Here is an 18,565-nt window from a genome sequence, read left to right on the forward strand (position 1 = left end):
TGGATTTGAAATTGATCAAAATAATTAAAGAACAGAATTTTAAAAAGACAGGAGAAAATTAAAGGAATATTTTGAATAAAATAACCATGTTTCAGCATTTGTTCTACAGTTCTACAGCAGTGTTAACACACAGTAAAAACATTAAGCATGCACATGCTCATCTTCCATTTACATTCATTGGTATGCACCGTTAACGTAATTCCAGAACAAGCTATCAGCAATAAAACTACCATGAACCTATGAAATTACCATGCCCATGCATTTATTTGGGGCAGGCGTCAATCCAAGACAGGCCTTTAAAGGGATATTTCAGTATTTATGAGGTATGAGGTACCTAGCAGTGGTAGTTGAATTAGCCTCCAGTGATTTCAGTAGGGCTGCACAATGGTGCAGGTGTTAGCGCTGTTGCCTCACAGCACGTAGGTACTTGGTTCGCCTCCTGGTCAGGGCTTTTCTGTGTTTCTTGCATGTTCTCCCCTCCCACCACCAAAAACATGCTCATTAGGTTCATTGGTGACTCTAAATTGGCCATAGGTGTGAGTGTGAGTGTGCCTGGTTGTCTGTCTCTCTATGTCAGCCCTGTGTGCGATTGACTGGCGACCAGTCCCAGGTGTACCCTGCCTCTCTCCCAATGACAGCTGGGATAGGCTCCAGCCCCCCCGTGACCCTGAGCAGGATAAGCGGTATAGAAAATGGATGAATGGATGATTTCAGTGAGCACTGCTCCTTTACGAAGGCCAGGCTAGTTGTAATGGCCAGGAAGCTAGGCTATACAGTAGGGATGCATGATAATATCGTCCTGATATTGGTATTGGCAGATGTTGGCTTAATAAGGCACATATCATATCGGCAGATATCAAAATTTCTGCCAATATTTACATCCTATATTCTAGCTTTGAATATCAGCATATGACAACTGTAAATTTTGGCCATATATAAAAAAATAAATTAGCAGAGTTTTAGGCTGGACCAGCAGACTTTTGTGAGTTGAGGTATTTTTCTTCAATTATCCTCATTCTTTAAACTTGAAAGTTTATTTTAGGGATTTAGGTTTATTTCTTTGTTCATCCACAAACCTTAAAGTGTGTTCAAAGGGGTGAAGTTTAAGGTGTGAAACACATATTTAAATATCTGTATCGGCTAAAATGAATCTGTAAATATTGGCTATCTGCAAAAATCCACCATCAAGCTTTGCCAATATACAGTGTAACAGATGGGTACAGGTTCTCTGCAGAATTTCATGAGTTTTTGGTTTAAAAAAAAAAGGGGGGCAACAAAACAGTGTTGGCTAAAATGTACACAGCATTAAAAGCTTTTTAAGAATTTTATTGTTTTACCCAGAAAGCCTCTGTGTTTTTGTCACTATTTTGCAATACAGGATTTAGCTTCAAATGACATGCTCTTATATTGCAAAATAATGACAAAAACACTGCGGCTTTCTGGGTATTAAAAAAAGAAAACCTTGAAAATATTTTGATAGTACATATGTTTGAGCTAACATTGTTTTGTGCCCCATTTTTAACGATAACTTACTAAATTTCACAGAGAAGCTGTACCCATCTGTGACGCTGTATAGCCTAGCTTCCTAACAGGCACAACCAGCGGGTCCTTCTTTAAGGAGCAATGCTCACTGAAATCACCAGAGGTTAATTACACTATTACTGCTGCATACCTCATATCACTCAACTTGAAAAATGTTGAAATATCCCTTTAAGTCTTTCCATACCACACTCATGCACAACAAAGACACAAAAGAATACCAAATTATAAATATAACCTTGAAAAAAATGTGTAACTTGTAGAAATAAATATATTTGATTTAAGAATAGCACTGTTTTGATCTTGCTCTGTAAGACAGCCCATGTCAACCTGCTGTTCTGTTGTGAGAAGAAGAGGTCTCCGTCAATGTTATCTCTAAGAGCCTCTAATTGCCTGGCTTTATTTGTCAAAATGTGTGGCATCACTGGGCTAGTAGAACAGACTAGACCTCAGCTTAAGATGGGATTTTATTTGAATAGTTATGGTGAATAATTTTTTAAACAAGTCCTCTTATTCCTGCGGTTCTGAGCATATATTAAAAATGAAATTCAAGAGTACAGTTACAGATAGAGGACACATAACTAATGAGTTGTGTCTGCAAACATACTGTGGGCACAGGCTGGTTTATCCCTGAGCTAGACAAGCAGAGGAAGTGTCACACCAAGTATGTGTTTACAAGGTCAGCAGATAATAGGAACAGAGACATGTGCTAGTTTGGGATAGAGTCATATTCTCTTCATTTAGAGATTGCATCGCACTGGATGGCACAAAACACAGCACATAGCAATTTCCCATCTTCCCACTGAGAGGCCTAAACTTGTGGGCTGAGGGGACCAGCAGAGAGACAAAGACATCTGTTAGCCTGTGGGCTGTGCCTGCTGTGACGCACCAAGGGTTATGGAAAAACAAAAGATGATATTAGAGCCTTACTGAAACACAAGAGAGACAGAGAGAGAGAGGCAAAGAGAGATAGCGAGAGAGTGAGAAAGTTTCACTGCTGCCAATATGTCCTTTGTCATTTACCCTTACAATTCACAGATCTGATGTTACATACAAGAGATACCAGATTTTTAAGAGCAACATTCAACTTCTAAGAAAGTCAGGTTTCTTAAATTTGTATGTCTAACAAATGTAGTCAAGTTAGAGTTCAGTATTTGGTTGCACCTAAGCATTAAATCCCCTCCCATCTGTGAGGGAGCAAACATGGACATGAGAGAGGTTTTCTGAAATGCCTCTCTGCCTTTCTGCTGTGAAAACACATTTCTATAAAGTGTGTAGATCCTGAATAAAAGCTACAGCTTGTCTTCTTCTTGGGAGAAGAAAGAGAAAGGAGCCCCCATGTGGACATGAAAGTAACTACCTTATTAAATATCAGCATCAGGAAATAGAAAACCGGATAAAGGATTCACAAGCGCAGCATATCTGCTGCTCGTCTGAGTGTGCCACAGGGAGAGGGCACTGAACACAGTGTTCTGCTTAGCATACACCTGAAAATTCAGTTTAAATCCAGCTTATTCCAAATGTTACTTTTGTTAAAGCCACATGTTCCTTGTCTACCGCAATTTTCACTAAGTTATCCACTCAGAAAAATAGAGGAATAAAAGCTATTTTGATTTTTGATATAACACTACAATGACATGTTTCTAGTCTATAGCAACATTCACTAATTTATTGAACATAGCTTATTTTCAATAATCATTCAACACAAAGCAGTCTGACCTCATGTAACAACTACTGAAAAATGGAGACTAAACCTGGAAGTACTTTTCCATCATGTTCAACAAACCAACCATATTATGAGAAATTTGTTCCACACATCCAGGACTTGTCTAACTCAGGAGGCAACTTCATTCATTGTGTAAAAGCGCCTAACGGGATGATTGTAAAAAAAAAAAAAAAAAAAAAAGCAAAGTGCAAAAAAATCTATCAGATAACTCAGACAATCAGTACTGAATGTGTGCTTTTGGGGGTTTAATTGACACTACTCAATACACTTTTCTACAAGCTGTGACCGTCCACTCCTACAGTGGCATGTTATTTGTCCACTGTAATGTTCCCTCATTCATTTAGAATACAATGTTGTCAACATTCATGCCACTCGAAGTAGTACAACCTCAACAACTATGAAAAAACTACAAAAATACATACAAAAACCTCTAAAAATAATCAAAAGATATACACTGAACCAGGTTACACTTTAAGTTGTTACACAGTGGCAGGACTTCTCTAACTGAATAGGCAACTTCACTCACGGTGCAAAGGTATCTAAGGCCCAAAGGCATTCTGGGAAAAATCTGCAGCTCAAAGGACTAGTCAAATACTTATAAATACTAAATACTGTTTTCCTAAGGCTAAAACATTTTCTATCAACTTAGAAACAGAAATATTGCGAGAGTAGCTTTTATTCAGTAAGTCCTACTCAACTTTTTTTTTAACAACCTTTAACAGTTTAGCCTACAACGACATGTTTCTTGTCTACCGCAACTTTCACCCATGCCTTATTTTGAACGTTCATGCCGATAAAGGTCAGTTAACTTTAATGGCTACAGGTGACAGTGACTGAAAAGTGTACTCTCACAAGGGGTACTCTTTCAACATCAGCATAACGTGTGCAAAGCTGACAATGCTCCCCACAGTCAGAACTCAGGTAACTTCAATCACGGTGCAAAGGTGTCTAAGACCCAAAGGAATTCTGGGAAAACTCTTCAGATTAAGGGATCATTGATAAATTATCTGGCAACAATGACAAAAAATACTCAAAGTGATCCATGACTGGTTGCTTTAGATTAAAAATGTGTTCTATCAAATGAGAAAAATAGTGCTGAAATAGCTTTTTTAGGATTTCTCATTTAACACTACTCCATTTTCTACAAGCTTTCCGGGCTCAAACCTAAAGTGACACATTTCTTGTCTACTGCAGCTCTTACTAATTCACTTCACATACTTTTATTTGAACACAGGTTCCACCCAGAACAGTCCAGCCTGATGACAACATGGAACAACTACTGAAAGCAGCCCCTTAAACCAGGGAGTGCCCTCCATATAGTGCTGTATTTGCTGCCCACATCCAGGACTTCTCTTAGATGATTTTATCCATGGTGCAAAAGTTTTTAAGGCCAAAAGCATTCTGGGAAAACTCTGCAGATGAAGAGATGATTGTCAAATACTGAAAGTGACTGCAGTACTGTTCACTTACAACTAATATTGTGTCTTGTCAATTTGGCCTTTGCTTTCTTTTCAACTCCAAATGCTTGTTATGTATGTTTTATTTTCAAGCTTAGCATTATCTGGACTGGCCTACAAACAATACCGATAACAAATCAGATATCTGTCTTTCAAAGCTATGCTGATAAAACCATCCCTGTATAAGCTAAAAGGCACTCCAGCATTTATGTCCATGCACCTTTATGAAGTGGCATCATATATGCAAGGCCTTTGCTTCATGCATCATTCTCAGGACAAACTATTTACTTATCAAACATGATAACCAAAACAATGCAGAGAATTTTATGCTCTTCACACACATTACTGACCTGTCCGTGGGTCCGTCTGGTCCCAAGTACCTCAGCCCCGAGCCGTTGTCAAGGGACGCCTGTCTGGGCAGGAGCCCGCCGTGAGGTCTGTTTCTGTCTGACGCTGGTGTCAAGTCCCCTGAGGCTCCCTGGTAGGGGTACAGGGATGGGTCCTGTAGTTTGGCCTTCTTCCCCTGCGGCCCACCCTCAAACACACCCCGCACCTGATCAGGCCCCGAGCCGTAGAACCAAGCCCCCGATTTGGTGAGGATTTCTTGTTGTTTTCGGCACAAGTTGCATACCCACATAACCTACAGGGAAGAAAGGGAGAGTTAACTTTTTGTAAAGGTGATTGACAAGTAGATTTTCTTATCAAATCTATGATGGACTATGATGGAGTGATTTGAGTGTACAGCTGTAACATTACTTTGAGGTGTATTGCTGTAACTGGGTGAAAATCTTTTTTGTGTCCATAAAATCAACTATCCAGACACAGAAAGATTTTAAAATTTCTGAGGTGCATCAAAAAGCTTTGACCTATGTGTTTTCAGCCCACAGCAACCATGTTAACACCATGTGATGAGTTGATTGATGAAATATTTGACACATGCAGCAGCCTTTGATAATATTGAAAGGTTAAGTCATATGAGGTCTCTATTCCTTTTTGACAGTCTGTGAGTCTAAACCCTGGATATTTAGAGCCGTATTAGGGACGTTTTTTGTGTTACATTGATTGTTCCATTGGGTAGAACTGCAACAATGTAAAGCCAGCATGACAAATGCTTACAGAGATCAGTCACATCTTAATGAGGTGCTCCTTGGTAAGATACATGGAAAAGACCACCTTTATTTTCCTTCTGTTACACACCATAAGCACTGGAGAGAGGGAGGTTTTTACTGCTTAGTGACATCATGCCTTTCTCTACTCTATACTGCAGCTCCAGCAGTAAGCTCACCGTGCTAGCCACATAAATCCAGGAAGAGACAGGAGCCCTGATCACTGGGCACACACATGTGCAAACACACAAACACACCACCGGCATTCTGGCTCAAGTCAGCCTGCAGGGGAAACATGTTGTGACGATGTGTTACGAACTTGGATACATTCTGTACATTCATTGTGCACTGCAGAACATCTTTCTGCACTATATAGAATATTAAATAGATTATATAGACATTCATGGGTTATGCATAGACAAATCTGTATAGATTATATTAAATCTGCATGGGAAATCTGCATAGAAAAAAATAAAAATAAAAATAAAATGAAAATACAATATAAAATTAAATAAAATATAAGTAATAAGTTAATTATCAAATGAATGAAATAAAGAATAAATAAGTTTAAGAAATAAATAATATGTATTTCATAAAAGTTAATAATATAAAATATATAAAAAGATAAATATAAGAATATAAAAAATAATGTAAATATATACTATATACAATAAATTGTAATAAATAATGCAATATTTATATAGAATATATATATATATATATATATATAATATAAATAAAGGTATGAAGCTATAAATAATCGGTAATATATTTATATTTTAGTAATAAATAAAAGAAATTAAAATGAAATAAAATCTGTATTGAAAAAAATCTGTATAAATTTTCACCCATTGTACAGCTGCCCTATAATTTGCTGTATGTTTCCTCAGCTGTGCAGAGGAATGTGGGTTTGAATACAAACATGCATGCTACCAAAGTGTTAATTTTAGCAGCTTTTTTGAATTTACTCTTTGTCTCAATTCTTTTAATAAAATTTTTGCAATATGCATTGAGTTACTAAATGGTTGACATCCCTCAGACCCTCTCCACTTTTAACTGTCTGTACATTTTACATGTGTTTTGGACTTTTAAAATCTTTTCTGGCACACTTTGTGGTATGGAGGTATTGGAGCAGACCTGAAGTATGCTTGTAAAAACCAGGGGTTTGCCAAATGACTGACAGGCCAGACAGCCTGTAGAGCACCCAAGAGCTACTGCATCCCCCTCAGCCCCACCACACTCCCCACCTTTACAGTCCCAATGCTGAGTCAGTGCATTACTGTTATTAGGGAGGGAGTTCTGGATGCTGCCTCGCCAACCTTCTCAGTCTGTAGCTTGCTACTGAATCAAATAAATACTGACTGATGCGTTATTCTATGATCATCTCGCTTAAACTTTGTTGGTCTGACCAGGTACTGGATGCAGCAGTTCAAAGGTTGGATAAGGCGCCAAAGCCTACACTAAACTGGCTTCTATCAGTATGCAATGATTTTTTTAAGAGGTGTCACATTGGAGTGAAAGACAATAAAAAATGCCCAATTACACAACTTTGATGTATAGCTTACTGCTTTGGTAATTTTGTGTCAGCAGAACAACAGGAAGTGGCACCGGCAACAAAAAAAAAAGAAAAGAGGTCTGCCGGGCAACAAAGGTTATTACTTCGTTTTGCAGATAATGCCTGTTTTGGCTACTTGGTGGTGGTGTGACAATAGTTTTAAATTCAAACTAGAATTAATGAATCATTTCAGTTACTTTTTAAATGTATCGGCTGAAGCAGGCACCTTAGCAAATCTATACTAGCCTCTCTGATAATGACATGAGTCCTGTCTGACCAGTTAACAATGTTACAGATAAGCTGTAACTTTAGGGACACACAATAGGCTACAATGTGCTTTATGAGTCCCTGAGGAGGGTTGCCGGTAAGACCATGACTGCCTCCTTAACTAGGGTCATGGTGAGAGCTCTGTGCTGAACCATGAGTCATCAGTTATGACCCAAGAGCCACCAAGGCCAGTTTCCTACTAATCAACCACACAACATTTCATGCACTTTGAAGCAACACAGCTGTGCATGCTTCTATATATTTTGGCAGTAGGTATAGATGGTGGTGTTAAAGCCTCTCTAGTAGATTTAACAAGTCTGAAACAAAGTTGTCAGCAATTAGTGTTGGGGGTACTTCTATGCAAAATAATCTGTTAGGATAATGGTTCTCAACTGGCAGGAAAAGATCCAAAAGTGGTTGTGAAACTGTGTCCAATGGAACAGAAATAGAAAATAGAAAAAATGGATGATGTACAGGCATTCTAAGTAGACGTACAGCACATTCACTCTTTTCTTTAGGTTTCCCTATGATGAAAAGTCAATTTTGGTCTTTTTCTCAAGTTTTTGACTTATTTATGTCTTTTTCCCAGGTAACAATGCTTTCCATGATCCATTAGGGGTGGCTGGAGCCTATCCTAGCTGTCACTGGGTGAGACGTGGGGTACACCCTGGACTGGTTGCCAGTCAATCACAGGGCTGACAAATACAGACAGACAAACAGGCACGTTCACACTCACACCTATGGGCAATTTAGAGCCACCTATTAACCTAACAAGCATGTCTTTGGTGGTATGAGGAAGCTGGGGTACCCCAAGAAAGACCCCAACCAGAAAGTGAACTAGGGACCTTCTTGCTCTGAGGCAGCAGCACTAACCTCTGCACCGTCGTGCAGCCGAGATAACAATGCTAGTTTTTCCAACAGAGTATGGAAATATCTCAAAAAATTGTCAAATATCCATGTTATATTGGGAAAAATAAGAGAATGCGTGCAGGTCCTTCTACAATAATGTGCTTTTTGCTTCATTGTGCCTCTTTTGTCAGTCATATTTTATTCCAATTTGGGTCCAAACGGCTTCTTTCATTTAATAAATTTGAGCAGTTGAAAGATTTGGGTCTGGATTTCACACAAGTGGGTGGTGGTGAGTCCTGATACCAGACTAGTTGAGAACCGCTGTGTTAGGACACTCAGATTATTTCTTTGTTGTAAAGAATAGTGTAAGGTGTTAGTTATTCAACTCATGTAACTAAAGTAATGAAACATTATGTTAAGAAGACAAACCCTTAATGGAAAATAATCCAGAATTGACAGTTTTAGAAAAAAAATACTATATGAAAAACTTCAATCTTGAACATTCGTGCCACTCAAGGTATTTATCACAAGTGGCAAATGCTGAAGGTGCAGAATGAAACAGTAAATGCGCTTTTATCACGTTTAGTTATAGCATACCATCAGTGGTTTGTCCCAACAGGTGGGGTTTATCTAACTGAGTCAGTGCCTTCACTCATGCTGCTAAAGTGTCTAGTAGCCAAAGGCATTCTGGGAAACTATGCAGATTAAAGGATGATTGTCAAATAATTTGAGTCTGTAAAGAAAAATACTTAGAATGATTGAGAAGTGTTTCCTTCAAACTAAAATTATGGTCACAACTAAATGTTTTTAAAAAAACAAGCGCTTCATCATATAGCAGCTTAAGAAAACGGTGTTAAGGTGTGTTATAACTCATGACTCACTGGTATGAAATCCATCACTGGGCAAAGAGCCAGGTGATGGTGTTAAACGAGGTCAGAGAAAAAGGGAAGAAAGTGCATAACTGCAGCATTTAAGTGCAAATGCTCTTCTTCTTTGGTAATACCTACTGCCCACAAAACATTACAGACACATACTGCCACCTACTGACCGAATCCTTATAAAACCCAATCTCTTTTGTTTTATCTTTCACTTAAACTCACTCTAAATGAGAAAAAACAAATTGATTTTAATTATTTGTTATGAATAAAGGTTGAAATTATTTTTAATTAAGTTAAATCAATTATTTTCTTCTTATAATACTTATGACAGGCAAAAATAAATCATTTTAAATAATAATTTTTGAGTGTACTTTTACTTTTAATGCCCCACCTTTTTTGGCCACTTATTCTTTGAAGAGTTAACAACCTGTGACTGCTATTGCATATTTATTTCACCTACTATTAGACCATTTTTATTGGCACCCTGACACTCAGTTTCTGCTGCTTGGTGAGGATCATTAGGAAATTATGATTGATGATGCAGCTAGCACCATTCTGCTAAACAAGAACCACAAAGTATGTCCCGCCCTACTCTGCTATTGGTTGGCTTACCCTAGAGTCTCACCAAAGCAACCAGTCCTAGTCAATTAGTGGCAGTGAGGTGGGTAATGCCTTTATCATCATAGGAAATAACACGCAACATACTGAATGATTTACATCACAGGGGCTTTAGAAATTAGTCAGCTCTGAGGAGACTAAAAGAATCAGTGGGTCTATGTCCTGCACTACACCACTTCTTACAGATCATTCAAATACAAAAATAATCTGACTGCAGCTCCTGGGTCAACATTTTTTACAGGAAGGCTTTCCCATTTCTTATTGAACAACTTATCATAATGTACAATAATATATCCATTTCAAATGAAGTATTATTTTTCAGATAAGACTCTTAATGTTTCGGTTATCATTATCATGTTCATCCATGTGCAGTATCACTCCCTTCATTCTCATCTAGTACTGCTGTGTTAGTCACTACCTATAACTGTTTTAGTAGGGTTAATTCTGTTATTATTATGCAATATTATGCATTCTAATTAAAAATAATAAGGTGTAAAATTTACTTTAAAGTTGAAGATTTATTCCATGGACTGATTTTGGCTCTGTTACTTCTGTACCATCCCAGCTCCCTCACAGAGAGCTGCACCTATGACCCACATATTTACCCCTCCAAAGTGCAATTAACAGAGAGTCACTTGCTCCACACCTCCTAAGACTGCCAATAATAATTAACCATTCTCTAAGTCCTTGGACCCTGCTGAGCTCTTTTACCTCATCACTGAATACCTAAGAGAAAATTAGCACAAAGGAGAAAAACAGCCCAACAATCATATGCATGGGTCCTGTAAATGTTGAGCAGACTGAGATTTAAACATCAATACTTTGATTTGATTTGCACTTTGGAATTGAGTCAGAATGAAAAAACAATGTTTACACAGTATATCAGGCAGGGAAGGTGAAATAAGGAATCTGGTGCTGTTCTGCTAAAACCTTGTGTCTTAAACATTTGTGCACTTTAAAATATCAAAAGGGATTTAAAAGCTGGGACAAGAGGATATTGAATTTTATCGTACTATAGAAAAGCACTAGGAGTATCAGCTATAGATCAGTGCTTTTAATAGTTACCTTAGATAGACTCTCAATAATTGGAATCACCCAAACTCAAGAAATAATAGTCTTGGTGTATGTCGGTTCAAGATATGTGGCAGCAACAGAAACATGTTGTTTTATTCATTGAACTGTTTTAAGTCTTTAGTCACACTGGCTGAGAAATCACACAGCATGAAGCTACTAACAGTTCATCAAGGGAAGCAGCCAAAGACAGTGTGAGTGCATCCCACTGCAAAGACAAACTGTACTCTTCACTGTAAGATGGAGCAGTACAAGATTGTTGAAAAATGGTTTGTGGTAACTTGGAAATCCAAAAATAGCTTCAGCTCCATTTTCCTGAGATGATAGAAAATATATTTTCAGTTTTAAGTTAACATTGCTCCATCACTTATAAGTTGTTTCCATCACTGTACTCAAATTATTTGCTGATAACCCCTTAATCTGCAGAGTTTTCCCAGAATGCCTTTTGGCATTGTGCTTTGCATTGTCCTTTTTTTGCCGGGCCCCCTTTTGGCAGATAAAAATACTTTTGGACCCCTCACCATACATATTAACATGTGAAAACATGTAAATGTAAGACAAACACACCAGCATTCACAACTTTTGCAAACAAATTTCTTATTTTTAAAAATTTTACCACAACATAAAACCTACAGTATGTAGATTCAGACTTGCTGAAGTTGAACTCTTAGATACAAACTTAATACAACCTAAACTGAAACTAATCTAAACTAACATAAAAATTTAACAAACATCTTTAAGATTTATAAGTCCTGCAATAATGTCAGAAACTACTGTGGGCTTTTCTGGTGCTGCAGATCTCTTGAGTCTTCGATGCAGCTGTCAGGCCATTTTCAATGTCCAGCTTTGATTTTTTTTTTTTATTATTTGTCTTAATTGCAGCAACAGCAGAGAAAATAATCTCGCACAGGTCGGGTTTTTGCAAAAGGAAAGAGTGCAGCCAGTGCTGAAGTCATCAGCTTGCGTCGTCTGGCCTTGCCTTGCTGTCCCATCATCACCTCACGCCCCCTTTTGGCAGGCCCACGGCTCACTTTGGGAACCACTGAGTTAGCAGAATTTGGGCGTAATGTATGTTCAAAATGTAGATAAACCAATAAGCTAAAATTGCAGTGAATTAGAAATGTAAAGCATTAAAAAAGTAAGTACTCTGACATGCTGTCATAAGTTGAAGGAAATGAAAGTTAACATGCTACTAAACAAATACCTTTTTCCAGGTAGTATAACTTTTAGTTTCTATGTAATCAGTTCCTCTAACTTGTTGAGTTCTACAAATCTATTCAATTTTACAGTGTAGACTAACTTGACAGGCAGTATACTGTAAGGGCACACTGAACCAGGTAGACTAATTCCATTATATTCAACAAACCATCTATGTTACATTAAATTACTCCCAACAGGTGGGATGTACCTATCTGAGTCAACAACTTCACACATGGTGCAAAAGCATGTAATGCCTCAAAGCCATTCTCAGAAAACTCTGCAGATATGAATACAATGACAGCAAAGCTGAAAGTGATAAGAGTTGTTCATTTAAAAACTAAAAATGTGTTCTACCAACACTGAAACATAGAGCTGTGATAGCTATTTTGGATTTTTAAGTTAACAGAACTCAACTGTTTGGTCTCATTTTAGGGCTGCAGACCTCAAATGATGCAGCCTTTGGAGGACCCACCCTGTAATCTGCATAGACTATTCAGGCTGAACTGAAATGAGATACAGTAATGCATTCTACATTTGCATCAACATCTGTCCCTGCCCTTACCCTTACATTTCTAAGGGTCTTGTCATCTTGCAACTTAAGCAGCTGCACCAAATTATCTGATACCAATAAAATAAAGTGTATGGTATGGTATGGTAATTGCCAAACAGGAGTAGAGTTACAAAGGCCGGACCAATGTTTTTATCTTTATTGAGTTAACAAACCTTTAGGAAAAACTCTTTGTTAATTAAACAGCTAAATTTCTTTATTTCTGATTATGCATCTGACTTCTCTGTTTGCTCTCATTCTTTTCATCCATTTTCTTGTCTTTTGTTTCTTATATTATCTCATGCTTATTTTAAAATGTTGTGCTGTATGCATGAGTGTATCACAGGGGAGAAAAGGGGTACTGATTCCCTTGGCCCACAGTCGGGAGGGGTCCTTGAGAAGCCTGCAATGAAAAGTGTTTTTATTTTATTTTTTTCTTTTTGATTAGTGTCATTACTAAATCAAAAGTGTATAAAATGAATCGGTCAACATTTTTCTCCCTCCTTATAAATGTCAAAATGGCATAGTGCAGCACTGTGAAATAAAGCAAGTAAATTTAATTTAACAATGGTAAAAATATTGTTCAAAAATGGGAAAATTATGCTTCAAAAATGAATTAAAATGCACAGATATTTGTAAAAATGACACATTTGTTGCTCAGCTAGCCGGTTAAGGGGGACCCTGTGTAACATTCTTTCTTTGGGCTCAAAATCCCTAGATACAGCCCTGCTGTATCTGTAATTTTAAGATGTTGATTATGTATAAAGGTCAAGGAAAAAACAGTAAATACAGAATTTTGTGGACTGTGGACAACGCACCAGAAGGGTCTTCTTGTAGGACAGAGAAAAAAGGATGCATCTGTCAGCTGCACTGGAAGGAGACTTCGGAGTGAGACTGCTTTTGACGCGCTGCTATGACGTTATCTTCCTTCACACTTAGAGGGCTGCAGCCCATTAAAAGAGACAAGCCTTATGATCTTGAGCCAGTCACATGAAATAAACGTCATCAACCCCTCCCATTCACCAGAGGGCTGGCAGTGAAAATTAAATGCAGAGTTTTGTGATGACGTGTCGCTGCACATATGCATAGACACTACAACAAATGGATGCAGGCCTATGCAAAATGACGTACATGCAGGTGAAGCAGCCAGAGCCAGAGGTATGTACACTTTCACTGCAGCCATTCTGTTCAAGTCTTTACAACGCATACACACATACACACGCACTTCCCTTCGGCTTAACTGTTCACAGCTGAGCGCAGGCAGGGGGTTGGGGGCTGCAGCCCTCAGGCAGGGCCATTTCTCCCTGTGTTTGCACATTTTATAGTCATTGAACCTGCAGCTAAAAATAGAAAGCTAAAAACCTAACACGAGCACAGCAGGAAGATTTATTCTCTATTAAATGTGCTATAGGCTATTTACTGAGAAACTAGATTAACGGAAGCAAACATCCAGTGCCATGAGATCAATAAATAATTTCCTTTCTAATACTTTCCATCCAGACTGAGGCTACTTTTTTGTTTGTTTGTTTGTTTTTTTTTTCCAAACAAAAATGATCTTAAGAAAAAAATGAGTTTGCTTGGAAGGGTAAGAATGGAAAAAAAAGGCCACACTGATAGAAAACATCCATCTTCACCATCCTGATGTGTCCTACATAGCCAAGTTTATACAGAGATCATGTGATTTAGGTCTAGTGGTGAAAGGACAAACAGAACATAAAGCACACACTTCTGTATAGAATGCAACACACATCCAAGAGTGATGTACTTTACATATTCCCTTTTTGCTTGCCCTATTCAAAAATCCCCTGAGGGGACTCAAATACACATCCACAAACCAGCTGGATTTGCACTGAGCTCTCTCTTGTGGCCATTAAACTGCACTACAACATTACTTAACATAGGCTCCAGAGTGAATCAGCAGTATCCTTCCAGGCATATCACAGCGTGCTCAAACGGAGAGTCAGCTCCAAAGTTAGATTTAATCAAAGAGTGGTTTACATTCATTCATCTTGAGCACAGTCTTTCATAACAGTCTGTAAGGGTTTAATTGCTAACATTATACTCCTGCTTTCAAAGGAGAGAAGGCCTTAGCTTTGATTGCCATCATAAATATTCTATTTCATATTTTAAAGAAATGTAAGCAGCCCTGCTAAGATTGAATCCCAATAAAATAGAATTTAAGATGAAAGCTGCAAAACTGATGTGGCAGCCACTGGTCTCTCATGGGTATCCTGTTTCTTTGCTGTTTTTTTCTCCTTTGCCTCAACTGGGGTGAACTGAAGCGCTTATTACAGACTTAATGTTGGAGGGGTGGAGTATTCCTTCCCTGCATGGACTGGGTCCAGTTGGACACTTGCATCAATAAAGATCCATCTAATATACTGCAGAGCAAATAAGAGCTACAGCTGCATGAGTGTGTTCTGCTGCAACTGCAGACTATGAGCATATGTAGGTCAATGGCTGCTGCATATCATGACAGGTGAAAATATCTTTGAGTAGCTGCATGGATCGTGTGACTGCATTGAGTACAGATTTTTCCTCCAGCCATTTTTGTTTTCTACATAATTGGTGCACAGCACAGTAACCCCTTGTTACACGCCTTGTTTTTATTTGTTGTAATTTGTTGTGGTTGTTGTTGTCTCTTCCCAGCGGAATCAGCACATGAAGCAGGGCATTTGAGTCAGTTGTTCAGAATCAAAAGTTTACAGGGCATTTTGGTGTGATTCATTTGGCGGCCAATGAGGATGAAAGTTGAGCGCCTACATGCACATGCTTCGACGCTGGCTGCACGTGGTGAATCATATTTTAATGAGCTTCTAATTTTAGTGTTCGCGCCAGTAACATTAATAGACTTAATGAATATTTATGCTCCTTGTTTGAAGTTCAGAGACGTGAGGGAGAGGAGGGAAATACAGTAGGAAAACAAAAACACGGTGATGTCTGTCTGAGCCTCAGCCCTCTCTCTCTCGGACCTAAATAAATCATTTTGAATAGACATGACGCGCGCGCTTGGTAACACCAGACAGTGGGATGTGGGGTTATTGGAAGCAATGCTAAATTGAAACGCAGCACTGAACCCTCAGGAGTGATGGGTTCTATCGTTAGGGCGTATGCGACGTTTCCGAGAGGAACATCAGCTGTGCGTGTTGAAATGCTCACATACACGCGATGCAGTCACAACCTCACACTGTGTCGGCTTACCCATGGTGCCACTGAGGGAAAACACCGTCCCTGCGCAGAAAGAGTCGTGCTTAAGTCCTGGTAATGTGGCGACGACCGTCCGCAGCTGCTACTCCCCAAAATGAAGAAAGTGTCGACCTTCAGCACCGCGGACAGCTCCAAGTCCAGACAACAGGCTGCCTGTCGGACAGCTGCTGCTGAAAGCACCGTGAAGGTTACACCGGGGACTCTACTGACCACATCCGATCCATTACACCACCGCGGGTTTCCTCTCTGTTTCTCTCACCCAAAGATGACATCCACTGGAATGACTACCGGATCCATCAAACCGTGCAAACAATTCCGGACGCAATGTCAGTAGGTCTTCAGAGACGAAGCATGTGAGCAAAAAAACGCAGCAAATCACGTTTCTGTGTCCCAGCACCGCTGTTTGACTTCATCTGTGATACAGAGTCAGTGCTGTGAGAGCCGGAGTTGATAAGAGCTCATTACATATGCGGCGCGTCCCGGCTCTGCTCCAAGTCTAATAGACAGACAGGAAAAAAGACGTGGTTACGCAAAAAAACAAGAAAAAAAAAAAAAGAAAAAAAAAAAAAACGGACTGACACTGCTTCCTCTGTGTGACCATTAACAAGCACACAGAGTCATGCCCGGCCCAGTCTGTGCTGTGAACATGTCTTAGGCTTCAAAAAGAGGAGAAAAGGAGCTGCTGTCGTCGCCATCATTATGCATTCCTTCTCGTTTTTTCTGCAGGAATATGAAGTCAGAGGTTGCAAAATGTGAACGTAAACATGCCAGGAACTATGCTGCGTTCACGTACTGTGGGAAGAAATACCTTTGTGACATCTTAAAAACGAGTGGTATTCTCATTTAGAGCTTTAAAGCCTTTTAATTTCTAACAAATATGATTTTTTACGACTGTGACTGTGTATAAGCTGTCTGCTACCATCTATACACACTAAAAATGCTGGGTTGTTTAGATCAGGGGTTCTCAACGCTGGGATTCGGACCCCATCGGGGGTCACAAGATACTGAGAGAGGGGTCTCCAGATGCCTTAAAAATACTAAGAACATTTCTGAATTACACTGTTGCCACTTTACACTACTTTTGCCTGATTCTAACCCATTTTATCACTTTTTCCACCACTTTTTCCAATTCTAACACCTTTTTGCAACTTAAAACCCATTTTTTTGTCAATTTCAAACCCTTTCCACCACTTTTTACTGCCTGTTTTTGCCACTTCTAAACCAAACCTTGCGACTTTCTGCCTATTGTTGGCTCTGTTGACCCATTATTGCCACTATTAACCTGTTTTACCACTTTTTAAGCCAAACTTCACAATTTGCTATGCCCATTTTGCCAGTTTCTGACTATTTCTGCCTCAGCTATCCCTTTTTTTGTCAGTTTATATCAATTTTCATCCCATTTCACCAAATTTCCACCTATTTTTTCCTCTTGAACACCATTTTAGCCACTTTTGAATATCCTTCTACCACTTAATATGCCCATTTTTGCCATTTTTTGCCACTTAACAATGGACCATGATTGTGCTGGCCCCCATTGTGGCTGGGCCCTGGGGGTCCGTGGTCACCAACACCTTTATTTTGGGGGTCGTGGGCTGAAAAGGTTGAGAACCACTAGTTTAGATGTGCTTTATATGTTTAATATTCCTTTATATGTTTTTACATGTTGTGTGTTGTACAGTGATCATTGTTGGGAATCTTTTGCTCATGTTATTGGTGAATTATTGTTGTTTCTATGTTAAACATTTCTGCACTATGAGTAAGGCCGTCCACTAAGTTGGTCACTGCTTGACTGTACAAGTTGTTGGCCTACACTGGAAAAGATAATCCAGGCTTTAAATTCAGCGTGCATCCAAACTTTGGATGTCCGGCTACAAGGAGTCCTCGGGGAAGACCCAGAATCCGCAAAAGGGATTCTATGTCCTGTCTGGTCATGGAATGCTTGGGATCACTATAGAAAGATTTGGAGAGTGTTGCTGGGTTGACTTGTTCAGCCATCTACAACCATGACCTGGCCCTGTCATTTATTCATATTTTTATTTTATATATATCTATAATTTCTGTGTTCTTACTTGTACTTATAGATTTACATTTCTTGTTGCAATAAACAACTAGAACATATAATGTTTGCTGTATTAATTCATTATTTAATGTAAGTAATGAAATAATACAACCCAGACAATGGGTTGTAATTTATAACCAAGTTATTGGTAGCTTTTACTCAACAACATGGAAGTTTTTCCTGAATTTGTGGGTCAAAAACATAACCTAACTCATTAAGTCAAGCCCATAACCCAACCCAGCTAAGTTGAAATAACTCAAGGTTGGGACAGTCCCTTTTGGACCCAGAGTGGTTACCAAAATAACCCGAATTGGTTTTATTTTTAACCCAGCAGTATTAAGAGTGTATCAGGGATGTGTTACTTCAGTCACCAAGAGGGCCACATTTATCTTATTCTCAAAGCCAAAGGGCCAAATAGTTACTAAATGCAGAATACTCTCAAGAAGACAATCAAGATGACCTGAAATTAAACAAAAACAATAAACA

General features: G+C 38.8%; 1 protein-coding gene across 2 annotated transcripts in view; it reads right to left on the reverse strand.

Moving 5' to 3' along the window:
• Positions 1 to 18,565, reverse strand: part of rims2a (regulating synaptic membrane exocytosis 2a) — a 247,893-nt gene that overhangs the window by 166,867 nt on the left and 62,461 nt on the right. The window contains exons 1-2 of one of the 2 annotated variants that reach the window (XM_041793385.1): positions 16,015 to 16,267; positions 5,073 to 5,362 (exon numbers count right to left, since the gene is read on the reverse strand). In XM_041793385.1, coding sequence (XP_041649319.1) covers positions 5,073 to 5,359 — 287 coding nt within the window. In that variant the 5' untranslated portion in view covers positions 5,360 to 5,362; positions 16,015 to 16,267. Of the gene's footprint in view, positions 1 to 5,072; positions 5,363 to 16,014; positions 16,268 to 18,565 lie in introns of those variants that run through there. The other variant, XM_041793381.1, reaches the window with a different exon arrangement.

Source organism: Cheilinus undulatus, linkage group 8 (genome assembly GCF_018320785.1).
Source record: "Cheilinus undulatus linkage group 8, ASM1832078v1, whole genome shotgun sequence".
NCBI lineage: Eukaryota > Metazoa > Chordata > Actinopteri > Labriformes > Labridae > Cheilinus > Cheilinus undulatus.